We start from the raw sequence: 13600 nt of genomic DNA, 5'->3' as shown, positions 1-13600 counted from the left end.
ATCTATACTCACTTCAAGGGTACGATAATTTACAGTCATTTCGCGCTCCTTCAGGACCAGGGGCCAGATTCACGAAGCAGTTACGCCAACACTTACGAACCTGGGGCCAGATTCACGAAGCAGTTACGCCAACACTTACGAACCTGGGGCCAGATTCACGAAGCAGTTACGCCAACACTTACGAACCTGGGGCCAGATTCACGAAGCAGTTACGCAAGCACTTACTACAAACCTGTCCATCTTTCCTCAATCTTTGACGGTTTTGGTTACATTTATTAAACAGTTTACAAGCATGAAAACTTGCCAATCAACTGTTGTTATTGTTATAAACAGCCTCCTGGTGCTTCGGAGCTCATTAACTGTTTAATAATTGGAAACAAAGCCGCCAAAGATTGAGAAAAGATGTACAGGTTCGTAAGTGCTTGCGTAAGTGCTTTCGTGAATCTGGCCCCCTGTCCACCTTTCCTCAATCTTTGTCGGCTTTGTTTACAATTATTAAACAGTTAATGAGCTCCAAAGCACCAGGAGGCTGTTTATAACAATAACAACAGTTGATTTGCAAGTTTTCATGCTTGTAAACCTGTTTAATAAATGCAACCAAAAGGTGTCAACGATTGAGGAAAGATGTACACGTTCGTAAGTACTTACGTAACTGCTTCGTGAATCTGGTCCCTTTCGTAACCCCCAAGTGACGAAACTCACCACCATGTAATAACCCACAATTCATAACATCTTTTTTCGTCGACTTTATCATCAAGTAGAAATAAACATTCTCCCTGCCCTTCCTCTTCGCCAGCGCCCCTCTTGGCGTGCGATAACTTTAAATAAAATCCAATCTTGCAAACGCAGTATTTATCACAGTAACGACAACTTATTCTCACCGGCACGACAACTTCAATCTTTGTGTACGATAACTTAGGTGTTGGTGGTTGGTAGGTAGAGGGGAATGGGGGGGGGGAGGAAGAGAGGGGAAGGGGGGGGTGTATTTAGATGTTGGGGGGGGGGGATATTTGGATGAGGGGAGAGGGGGGGGGGTAGTTGGGAAGTAGAGAATTAGAGGGTGAGGGAAATATGCGAACTGGAATCATCGTAGTTCTGGCAGCGAGGATGGGTCAGCCATGAGCAATATGAATGGACAAGCTGGTGTTACACACTCGCACACACACACACGCACGCACACGCACGCACACGCACAATGTGACAAAAATCGAGCTATATATCAAGGCGACACCTCAAAGTCCCCATTTGCATAGTTTGCTCATAAAACTGGAAGCTAGACTGCTCCTCTGAGCCAACGTGAGTATAGCTAACCTGGACTCTACCACACACCGGGACCCAAGAGCCGAAGCTCAACCCCCGCAAGCACAACTAGATGAGTACACCTCTTTCACTTATCATGTACTAACCCATCAATCCATTTTGCGTATGAGTTTACCCATCTATCACATCCAGTCGTTTCGTCAATCAAAAGACAATTATCCCTATCCATTTGCTTATCAATCCAGCCTCCTTGTTCATTGCTCAATCCCCCACATATTCATCAATCATTCCATTCACCTTGTCACTTATCCATCAATCCCCCTAGTTCATCCATCCATCTCATTCAACCTTCAAATCCATCAAATCATCATTCTACTTTTCCATTCATTCGCTTCCTAATCCATTTATGTCTATCCATCCCCTTCGCCAATTCAGTTAGCTATCCCTTTAGCTAATCATTAATACATCCAATCCCTTCCCTATTCATTTATGAGTTAATTGCTCGTTTATCCATGCATTCACCAATCCTCTAGAGAGAAGCCACTCTGGATTCAGTTCTGGGGGACTTATTTTATCCACGCGAAACAGTTTTAATCCTCGTGAAATAGTTTTAATCGTCGGGAAATCATGTTAATCCTCATGTTATCTTCGTGTTATCAACGCGAAAAAGTGCTGACCACGTGAAATAATATTATCCACATATAACAGACAGCTAATCGGTGCGTAACTTGGAAGAGATAGCGCAATCTTTTCCCCTCAAAATAGATAAGAGTTTCGCGTGTTAATAGCGGGCCGCAAACAAGAAATCATTCGCGCGAAAATGGACAGGATAATTCGCGGTTATTTCACAGGACTATTAATGCCTTTCGTCTATAGCCTCATAAATCCGGTTACATCATTTTTGAGCAATCCGAATAATCCACATTTACTCACATTACAAAATAAACTCCAACATTGTATCATTCAAATTTTCACAAACAAACCCCTCCTTCAAACCCCTTCAAAACCCCTTCAAACCCCATTCACCTAATGGCATTTCCTTGTATTGATCTTCGTAGTATCTCCAACATTGCAAGAGGCCCCCTGATGTATGGTCAATTGATGTCATTATCTACGTGCAAGACGACCGTTCATCAATCGGGTCCAATGGATCGTGTCATTCCTTCAATTACTGTAGTTCATATCATGCCATCTTATCCTTGCTGGAGATATCGGAAGCTTTCTCTGGAATTGGCGTTGAATTTTAGCTATTAAATTCTTGAATTTCTCGGGAATTTTGGCTATTAAACTCTTCAATTTCTCGAGAATTTTGGCTATTAAACTCTTCAATTTCTCGAGAATTTTGGCTATTAAACTCTTCAATTTCTCGAGAATTTTGGCTATTAAATTCTTTAATTTCTCGGGAATTTTGGCTATTAAACTCTTGAATTTCTCGAGAATTTTGGCTATTAAACTCTTGAATTTCTCGAGAATTTTGGCTATTAAACTCTTGAATTTCTCGAGAATTTTGGCTATTAAACTCTTGAATTTCTCGAGAATTTTGGTTATTTAAACTAGCAATAAAAATAAGGAATACAAAAACGAATTTAAAAGATGCAAATTTTGGAGAAAGAGGGAAGGGGAAGGAATTATCTCAGGGACAAGCGCCATGCCATTACGACTATATAGCCCTTGGAAGGGGTCAGGATAAGGATTTGGGATGGGACAGAGGGAAAGGAATGGTGCCAAACCACTTGGACGGTCTCGGGGATTGACCACCGACCTGCATGTAACCTGCTAGAACACCTCTGAGTGATCTTGAGAGTTCTGCTCCCACAGTCTGGCCAATCTGCCTTGGTGACTGCTTGGTCTGTGAGGCTGTGTGTCTTCACATAGCCATCACAGTCTGGCTGATCCAGTAACTTCAACAAAAACTTGTCTCAGTTCTTTCTTGAAATTTATATATATATATATATATATATATATATATATATATATATATATATATATATATATATATATATATATATATACACTGTGTTCTCTGTGCTTGTGGCATCCTGACCTCTTTGTATTAGAGTGATTTTGCACTTCCTGCCATATCTTCTACTCCAGTATGTTGTAATTTTAGTATGCAGAATTGGAACTTGATCTTCCAGTATCTTCCAGAATTAAAACTTAACCTTCCAGTATCTTCCAGACTTGGAAAGTGACCTTCCAGTATCTTCCAGACTTGGAAAGTGACCTTCCAGTATCTTCCAGACTTGGAAAGTGACCTTCCAGTATCTTCCAGACTTGGAAAGTGACCTTCCAGTATCTTCCAGCTGTAAATGAAGGAATTCCATTTTCGTCTTTTTTTTCCAAGGAGTACGATTTGAGTGATTTAAGTTTTCACAAAATTATGATATGCTCTTGACACGTTCTTGACATGCTCTTGACATGCTCTTGACAATGCTTTTACTCAGTTTAAGGCGAGAAGCCTAAACTACATGAGAAACAAAAGAGAACCGGTGGACGAGCCTTGAGGAACCACGCTCTTGGTTCATGGTTCATCTCCCATTCTGATATTTTGTTTTTTTCTGTAGACCAAAGCGATGTTTTAACACAACAAACTCTATCATCACTACCACACAGCCTGCCCCTATCACCACAACGCACACACCTGCCCCCATCACCACAATACACACCTGCCTCCATCACCACAATGCACACCTGCCCCTATCACAACAATACACACCTACCCCCATCACCACAACTCCTGCGCTTGTGAAACACATATTTGAGAGAATTTCGCCTTTCGTGTTCCAATATTTGGACAAGACACCCTTTTTCTGGCTTGTCTTGCCCCCTCCTCCCCCCTCTTTACCTTCTCTCTCTCTCTCCCTCTTTTTACCTCCTATTCTTCTCTATCCATGTCGTCTAATTGCTCTTTTTACATTTCTCCTTTTTCCCAGCTGCGACTTAGTCAACTTTGATATTCAGGTTGACTAAGGCGCAGCTATTCAACCACCTAACTGTGATTGCTGTGTGTGTGTATATGTGAGTCTATATATACCTCAAGTCTACATATAACCTCAAAGTAATTTACATGAAGGAATTAAAAATTGTCATTCAGGCTACTACAGGAAAAATATAATCAACAAAGTCCCAATAAAAAGATAATTTACTAGACTTAAGGCTTAATAAAAATATATATATAGGCCTATAATTTAGGCTAGACAATAGAGGTCATAAAAGGAGAGGTTTGTTTGTTTGTTCACACAAGAACAGGTATTTAATTTGTGCCTGTTCAAATCTGTTCAGAGAACAGTGTTTTTTTGTTGCTATTTTGCCTACGGCAGAGATATTCTTGTCATCCGGCTGCTCCTGTTCAAATCGTTCGGTTCCCACCAGCTTGATTAGTGTTCGAATCTGTCCCGCTTTCGTTTCGAACGGCAGTTACCTCTTTAAGTGATAGACATAAAGTGATTTGCTGACGTGTCATAGTTTATTATGATGACACGGTGCTCAGCCCACCGGGGGCAATGACTGATGGAACAAGTTTGGAACAGAAGCAGCGGAGACGTTGAGCGTGGCTTTCATCAGCAGCCTAGGCTTGGCGCCGGTGTAAAAACTGGTGGAACAGGTTGGGCTCCCTCGGGCACAGAGCGTCTGACGTGGGAAGCTTTTGCTTATACCCGCATCATGGGGTCATGTTTACAGTTAGTGTGTGTGTGTGTGTGTGAGACAGAGAGAGAGTTGTGTGGTGGGGGGAGGGGGGGGGGGAACGAGGACCCCCACGTTAACTATACGTAATGATCTTTTAATGTGAATATACGTCATCCAAACACCTCTCAGACTACTGTAATCTACATACACGGTGTCCTACCAGAATGGTTTAATTTCACCAAAATAATATTACCTTCACAACCCGGGTCAGATCCATATACTGTCTAGTGTGATTCGGGGCGCTGGAAATTGAAGCCTTCTCTCTCTCTCTCTCTCTCTCTCTCTCTCTCTCTCCTCTCCCTCTCTCTCTCTCTCTCTCTCTCTCTCTCTCTCTCTCTTCATGATCTAACACGTCATTATACAACTAATCTGTGAACTAGTCAGGTCTGAAGATATATGATATGCTAATGATGCACTCGCTATTAACATAGACTAATGCACACACTAGGGATCAAGGACTCGATGCTAATATCAAAGAATAGATTCCTTTCACGTAGCTGTATTTCGTCGACTTTCTAAAGGAGTTTTCTTTCTTCTGTTTTCAGGGATTTCCTTTGATGAAACAATAAAGGTATTTTTTTTCCGTTTCTTTCAGCAATTTCCTTTCACCTGCTTTTAGCACTTGCATATTCACTCTTTATATCTTAAGTTATTATGCATATATATTCATCTTTGGTGTGTATTTAAAGCTCACTTCACCATTGAAACGTGGGCAACAGTTTGTGTTTGAACGGCCTATTTTTCTATATAAAAGGTCTAAGAAAGGAAAATGTTGCCCTATTAGTTGTAAAGGCATGTAAAATAGGTTCAAGCTGATTAAATTCAATGGTGGCAGCAGATGGGATTCCAAAAGGTAAACAAACTGCTGGTTCTAAGATGACATGGAGAAGTAAAGCATTTCCTAACTTCATCCCTGACAGTTCCTCAAAACTGTTCGTTATTGACCAAAAACTCAACAAGGGGGGCTTTTTATAGATCCATCAGAGTTATTACAAATTATGTGAACAAATCCAACAAGAGCTGTGACAAGGATTCGAACTTACGTCCGAGAGCATCCCAGACGCTGGCTTAATTGAATTCGGCTTTTGTGGATTTGTTCATTTGATGCATCATGCTATCATGATTTCTGTGTGTAACAAATTATGTGTAATATAAAGAAATATCCAAATTTAACATTTTCAGAGATAAAGAAAACCTTCTGATAAAACTATATAACCTAATAACATCAGCGTTAAATCTTACATATTCAGAGAAGATATAGTTTATTCGTAATCCGCAGAATTACTCAAACATTTAAAGGAAAGTGATGATATAAAAAGGGTTAATATTCTGAAGATTAATCAAACAAGGTTAAATATAGCACTTTCAGACTCTATTCATCCCTCACTTGATTAAAATTAACAATTCATCAAAAATGTCATATCAGATGGTTGCTATCGTTTACATCTCTGGTAGTATTACCGAATGAATAGATTACATTGCAGTTCCTGAAACATACATTTAATTGTGATATCTAAACGACGCGCGCGCACGCACACACAAACACACACACACACATACAGAGCATGTGTGTGTGTGAGTGTGTAGCCTTGGGACCTCCCGGCTGAGTGGACAGCGCTCGGGGGTCATAGTCCTAAGGGCCCGGATTCGATTCCCGGCCAAAGCGGAAACTAATGGGCAGAGTTTCACCCTTATGACCCTGTTCACCTAGCAGTAAATAGGTATCTGGTAGTTAGACAGCTGCTACGGGCTGCTTCCTGGGGGATATGTGTGTATGTGTGTGTGCGTGTATTTGAAATATATGTAGTATACATAATAGATGAAAAATAGAAACCGGGCCGCGAGGACATTGACGCCCCGGAACTAACGCAAGGTAATCGCAAGATAGGCCTAAATGAGTGGAATTAGAAGTTTTGAAAGTTAACTTATTACAAATTTATGGATATATGTTAATAGATACACGACTATAAACGGAGTTAATTCTTTCTTACTAATTAAGGTTTAATTCCTTTAAAGTGCGACTACAATTGAACAGGACTTTAGTGTTGTTAATCCCTTGTGCTTCATTATTAATGACAGGTGTGTATTGACAGGTGTGTATTGACAGGTGTTAAATTGTTTGGCTCTAAAGGAGCAGAATATACTTACCAACTTAATTCTACCTTCAATTAACAGTGAACGGGTTTAGTGTGCGAAATACTTCGTGCGTGTGATAATCTGGATACAATCACCTAATATGATTTACCTAATCCTATAACCTGAGTGGCGTTTGCTCGTTAAAATTAACTAATCAGACTTCTTGATTAAGGAGGGCCTTAAAATTGCTTAAACAGTTTAATGATATCAACACTAAAATATTACTTAGTTCTTATTGGTTTGCCACAATCTTAAAATAATTTGAAGTTTGTGCTCCATAGGGATTCCTAATCAATTCCGATACCTAATCAATTGAATGAAGTGGTCTTGCTTTTCCATTGACAGGTTCTGCTAATCCAATCACAGCCTATGTCACTCTTTCCAATCCTCAGTGACTAGAGTACCTAATCTTGAGATGATTTCGGGGCTTAGCGTCCCCGCGGCCCGGTCTACCAGTTAGGTATTGTTAAGTATTGGTTTTTTCTCATCCTTTCATAGACATCTTAAGCTTGGCTAAAGATTTACAAACTAAATTATTAACTAATCTGAATCCACGAGTCGTATTTCCAATCATAGTGGTTCTAAACGGCTACCACTCTCAAGATTCGGATCCAAATCTTAAGATTTCGACAAACCATTCACTAAAATATGCAAAATATGGATTATTCTACAAACTAATAATAACGATAACAACCCGCTGGGTTGTTCATCCTGTCACTTGTAACCCAGACACAGTTGGAACTTGCTTAACTGCCTCAAGTGAACAGCTCCTCAAACAAGAAGATTAACATCTGTCAAACCCATGAAATTTGCATCTCTCTACACATAAGGGTCATAACTGGCCAACCTCTCACAGTGTTCAACAGAGCACTCCACAAACACCTTCATAGATTACCTGACCAACCAGGCTGTGATTCAAACGTCAAGCTGCGAGCTACCTGCTTGACCAGACACCAACCGGAGGGCCTGGTCAGAGACCTTGATCCTTGAAATCATCTACATTGTAACCGCAAGGTGAAGGGCAAAGGCCTGCCCCCTCTCTCTCTATCACCTTCCGACCTTTCGATACACCTTAGCGAGTGTAAGGTGTAGAAACATCAGTCCTGGTGTCGTAATGTTTTAGGAGAGGAAGTGTTAAGTGTGACTTGAAAGTGTGTGTGTGGAGAGAGTAGCGAGAGAGACAAAAAAGAAGGAAAGAGGGTGAAAGAAAATGGAGAAACAGAAATAGAGTGGGATTGAGAAAGAGAGAGAGAGATAGAGAGGAGAGGAGAGTGAGAGAGAGAGAGAGAGAGAGAGAGAGAGAGAGAGAGAGAGAGAGAGAGAGAGAGAGAGAGAGAGAGAGAGAGAGAGAGAGAGAGAGAGAGAGAAAGAGAGAGAGAGAGAGAGAGAGAGAGAGAGAGAGAGAGAGAGAGAGAGAGAGAGAGAGAGAGAGAGAGAGAGAGAGAGAGAGAGAGACAGACAGAGAGTTGGAACATTCCCTCATAGCAAACCAAAGAGCTTTCACATGCCTAATATTTCATATTTTTTCACTGGTCCTTAAAATTGCAGTCAAAGCTGCCCTGTGTGAATGAAATTGGGTGTGTATGTGTGTGAGGGGGGGGGGGATGTGGGTGGGGGGGGAGGGGGAATCTGACCCCCCTTTTTGTTGTTTGTGTCAGCTGATGGGAGGGAAGTGGGATATGGGGTGGGTGGGAGAGGGAGTTGTAGTACCCATGCTATTCCTTTCATTCTCTCTCTCTCTCTCTCTCTCTCTCTCTCTCTCTCTCTCTCTCTCTCTCTCTCTCCCCTTCAAATATCAACATACAACATGTGACGAACACAAAACTACAGTAGGCCAAAGCAGAGCGCGTCGAATTTCAAAATACAGTAAGAACTAAATTCCAAATATAACAAATACAACAAAAACAGCACTGTGGGGATGTCAAAATACAATTCATAGGCCTAAACTTGTCCGAATGCTTGGAAGGAATATGGAAAACACACCTTTTTTTTGTATTCGACGCCAAAAGAGAACTTGGCTGTATCCGATCTACTGTATCAGGTGGTGTGTGTGCTGTAAGCCTACTAGGTGGCAGATAACAGGTTTATTTGATAGTCTTGTTCACTTGTTATCCTAGGCTACGTGGTCTATATTGGAAGTGGCACTATAGGCTATATTAGTGGCAGTGGGCATGTTATGTCGAAGTGATAGCAGTAATCTAGCAGGAGCAGTGATAGCAGATGGAGCAGAAGTAATGTTATTTATGACAAAAAGATGGTTGCAGTGCTGATAGTAGCAATATAAGCAATGTTAGCAGCAATAGTAGTAGTAGTTGTAGCAGGAATAGCAGTAGTAGAAGCAGCAGCAGGAGCAGCAGTAATGGACACGGCCAAACCTGCTGAATTCAGTTGCCATTTCATTAGCACCTTTCGTTACCTAGTTTCTGGGACTCTCGGTAAATTCATTTTTCGTACTCCCAAGAAACTTTTTATTTTGCTCCCTCTTCCTGGAGTGGTTTTTGTGTTAGCATTCACCTCCCGCACGCCACACACACACACACACACACACACACACACACACACACACACACACACACACACACGCTCCTCCCCTCCACATCACTAAACCATTCCTGTACTGTCAATGGCCCCACAAACACTTACGTAACCTTTATAAGGAAAGGGGGAAGGAGGATATATGGAAGGGGGGGGGGGCGAGAATGAACGACACACAACTTCAAACGAAGCTGAAATAAATCAAAATGAGCTTTAATAGACTAGACACCACAAACAATCGGTTCCAAGAAACTGATAATTCTTCCCAAACTCACACACACACACACACACACACACACACACACACACACACACACACACACACACACACACACACACACACACACACACACCACACACACACACCTTCATAGCCAAAACCACCAGACCTTCCCTTCCCTCTCTTTGTGGTTACACCTTGCCCCTCTCCCACTAGCCACCTGACCCCCTTCCTTAACCACAACCCCCCCAACCGTAACCACAATTCCCCCCCCCCCCAACCACCCCCTCACAGTCATTCAGCCACGTTCCTCAGTTGACCTTTGTAATGGATGGCTAGAGACGCGGAAAGGACCCGCAAAGCATCCGCCTCCTCCTCTCCAGGCCAGAAACCGTACTAAACGACCCGTAGGTGTTTAAACCCACCAGCTTTCTGGGGTAGCAAGGACCCTAAATGTCCCACAGGGATCCGATACAATCTCCCACGTTGAGAACACCGCCTAAGCATCTAACACAATCTTCGACGGGTTCTACCATGGGAGGGTAGGAATTGTCAGACACAATCGACTTGAGAATAGTCCAGGACGGACCGAAACGTCGTCATTCAAGGGCCCAGGACGGACCGAAACGTCGTCATTCAAGGGTCCAGGACGGACCGAAACGTTGTCAGACAAGGGTTCAGGACGGACCGAAACGTCGTCATACAAGGGTCCAGGACAGACCAAAACGTCGTCATACAAGGGTTCAGGACGGACCGAAACGTCGTCATACAAGGGTTCAGGACGGACCGAAACGTCGTCATTCAAGGGTCCAGGACGGACCGAAACGTCGTCAGACAAGGGTTCAGGACGGACCGAAACGTCGTCATACAAGGGTCCAGGACAGACCAAAACGTCGTCATACAAGGGTTCAGGACGGACCGAAACGTCGTCATACAAGGGTTCAGGACGGACCGAAATGTCGTCAGACAAGGGTCCAGGACGGACCGAAACGTCGTCAGACAAGGGTTCAGGACGGACCGAAACGTCGTCATTCAAGGGTCCAGGACGGACCGAAACGTCCTCATTCAAGGATCCAGGACGAACCGAAACGTCGTCATACAAGGGTCCAGGACAGACCAAAACGTCGTCATACAAGGGTTCAGGACGGACCGAAATGTCGTCAGACAAGGGTCCACAGACCGAAACGTCTCCACCTGAGCATAACGCTAGACATTCCTGACATAACCAAACTCTCCCAGGATATATTCCCGCCGTCCCTACATCGCGTGTCCAAACTCTATTTCTGACAGTTTGGTAACGAAGTGAAACGCTGCGTCGATTATCCTACGAGGGAAAATTTTACCTCGTTTAATAGGCTAATTTTACACGCACGCACGCGCACACACACACGCAAACACACACACACACACACACACACACAAAGAACCAGAGCTCAACCCCTACAAGCACAAATAGGTGCGTACACACGCACACGCTCGCACGCAAATCAAACTTGCGACAAAGGTTTGGTTAGATAGATTGCATATTCCCTCATTGTCAGGACCCGCCTGACAGTCCCACATGAGACATTCATAACCTACTCGAGCTAAAGAACCAGACTGATTTAGCTAGAAAGGGGCTAAGTTTTGGCGAAGGAGTACTTCTCAGACGGAAGTCAAAAGGGGCCGAACCAGGAGGCCTGGTCGACGACCGGGCCGCGGGGACACTAAGCCCCGGAAGCACCTCAAGGTAACCTCAAGGTAAGGACCTTGTCAAGCACAAGACGAAGCTGGAAATAGTTCAAAGGTATGCCACTAGGCTAGTCCCAGAACTAAGAGGCGTGGGTTACAGGAAAAGGCTACGGGAAATGCACCTTACGACACTGGAAGACAGAACAGTAAGGGGGGACATGATCACTACCTACAAAATTCTCAGAGGAATTGACAGGGTTGATAAGAATAAACTTTTTAACACGGATGGTATGCGAACAAGGGGAAACAGATGGAAACTGAGTACCCAAATAAGACACAGTGACGTTAGAAAGAACTTTTTCAGTGTCAGAGTCGCTAACAAGTGGAATGCATTAGGCAGTGATGTGGTGGAGGCTGACTCCATACACAGTTTCAAATGTAGATATGACAGAGCCCAGTAGGCTCAGGAATCTGTACATCAGTTGATTGACGGTTGAGAGGCGGGACCAAAGAGCCGAAGCTCAACCCCCGCAAGCACACCAAGGTGAATACCATATGAGTACATATATCAATAGTTTCAAAGCGTTATACGACAAAGAGTGCTGGGAAGACGGGACACCACGAGCGTAGCTCTCATCCTGTAACTACACTTAGATAATTACACACACACACACACACAAATCCCCCACACCAATTAACCCTATAACCTCCCATACACCCCCTAGGGGGTGTAACCCGACCCCACAACACCCCCCCCCACTCCAACGAGGCCACTAACTACAGTATTACCACCTATAACCACCACCACCACTCAACAACGGTAAACGACCTTGAAATAAAAAAAAAAAGAAAGCCATTGGGAAATGGATAGTTGTACGAACAACATAAATTCCGTTCAGGATCTTCCCCCCCCCCCCATCTCCCCCCCTCCCCATCTCCTCCCCCCCCATCTCCTCCCCCCCCCCCCCCCCCTCCCGCACGACCAACAGGGAAAATGACAAACTGGCGGTACACACACACGCTGGGGGAAAAGACAGATTAAAATGATGTTCCCGACAGCGGACGCCATCTATGAGCGGCCGGGGGAACTGGGAACACTCTGCTAGGCTGGCAGCAACGCGGCGCTGGTTAGCGGGACAAGTGTATAGGTGCTGGAACATGTTTAATGCTCGTTACATAGCTATAAATCCCTCTTGTCACACACACACACACACACACACAGACACACAGACACACAGACACACACCACCAGCACGAACCTGTATATTAGTTGATTGACAGCTGAGAGGCGACACCAAAGAGCCAGAGCTCAACCCCCCGCAAGCACAACTAGGTAAGTACAACTAGGTAACTAGGTAAGTACACACACACACACACACACACAGACACAGACACACACACACACACACACACAGACACACACACACACACACACACACACACACACACACACACACACACACACACACACACTTTAGCTATAAACTAACGACAATGTATTCAGTTCACAGTTGTGTATTAAACGACTCTAACCATATATAGTGACATGACCAATCAAGTAATCACGAATCCCAATTCAGTAATTAACTTGCCTCCTCCCACAAACGGACCTAATCTTTTACACTACACCAATTACCTATGGGAACATGCCTTGTAGCTACGACACGCAGGCAAATATGTTGAAACACGATCTCTCTCTCACTCACTCACGCTCACTCATATCCCAGCTCCTTGTCCTCATATCCCAGTTACTTGTTCCCATATACCAGCTCCTTGACATCATATTTCTGCTCCTTTTCCTCATATCCCTACTCACTGTCCTCATATCCCAGCTCCTAGTCCTCATATACCAGCTCCTTGTCCTCATATCCCAGCTCCTTTTCCTCATATCCCAGCTCCTTGTCCTCATATCCCAGCTCTTTGTCCTCATATACCAGCTCCTTGTCCTCATATCCCAGTACCTTGTCCTCATATACCAGCTCCTTGTCCTCATATCCCAGCTCCTTGTCCTCATATCCCAGCTCCTTGTCATCATATGCCAGCTCCTTGTCCTTATATCCCAGCTCCTTGTCTTCATATCCCAGCTCCTTG

At 43.7% G+C, this 13600-nt stretch overlaps 1 protein-coding gene across 1 annotated transcript in view; it reads right to left on the bottom strand.

Moving 5' to 3' along the window:
- Positions 1-2503: 2503 nt before the first annotated feature.
- Positions 2504-13600, bottom strand: part of LOC123752959 (testis-specific H1 histone-like) — a 76728-nt gene continuing 65631 nt past the window's right edge. Inside the window, exon 5 of the mRNA XM_069324699.1 lies at positions 2504-2813. Within this exon, the coding sequence (XP_069180800.1) occupies positions 2504-2813 (310 nt within the window). The remainder of the gene's footprint in view (positions 2814-13600) is intronic.

Source organism: Procambarus clarkii, chromosome 14, assembly GCF_040958095.1.
Source record: "Procambarus clarkii isolate CNS0578487 chromosome 14, FALCON_Pclarkii_2.0, whole genome shotgun sequence".
In the NCBI taxonomy this organism is placed as follows: Eukaryota; Metazoa; Arthropoda; class Malacostraca; order Decapoda; family Cambaridae; genus Procambarus; species Procambarus clarkii.
Note: the sequence above shows the minus strand (reverse complement) of the source record. Positions and strands in the feature narration are given on the sequence as shown.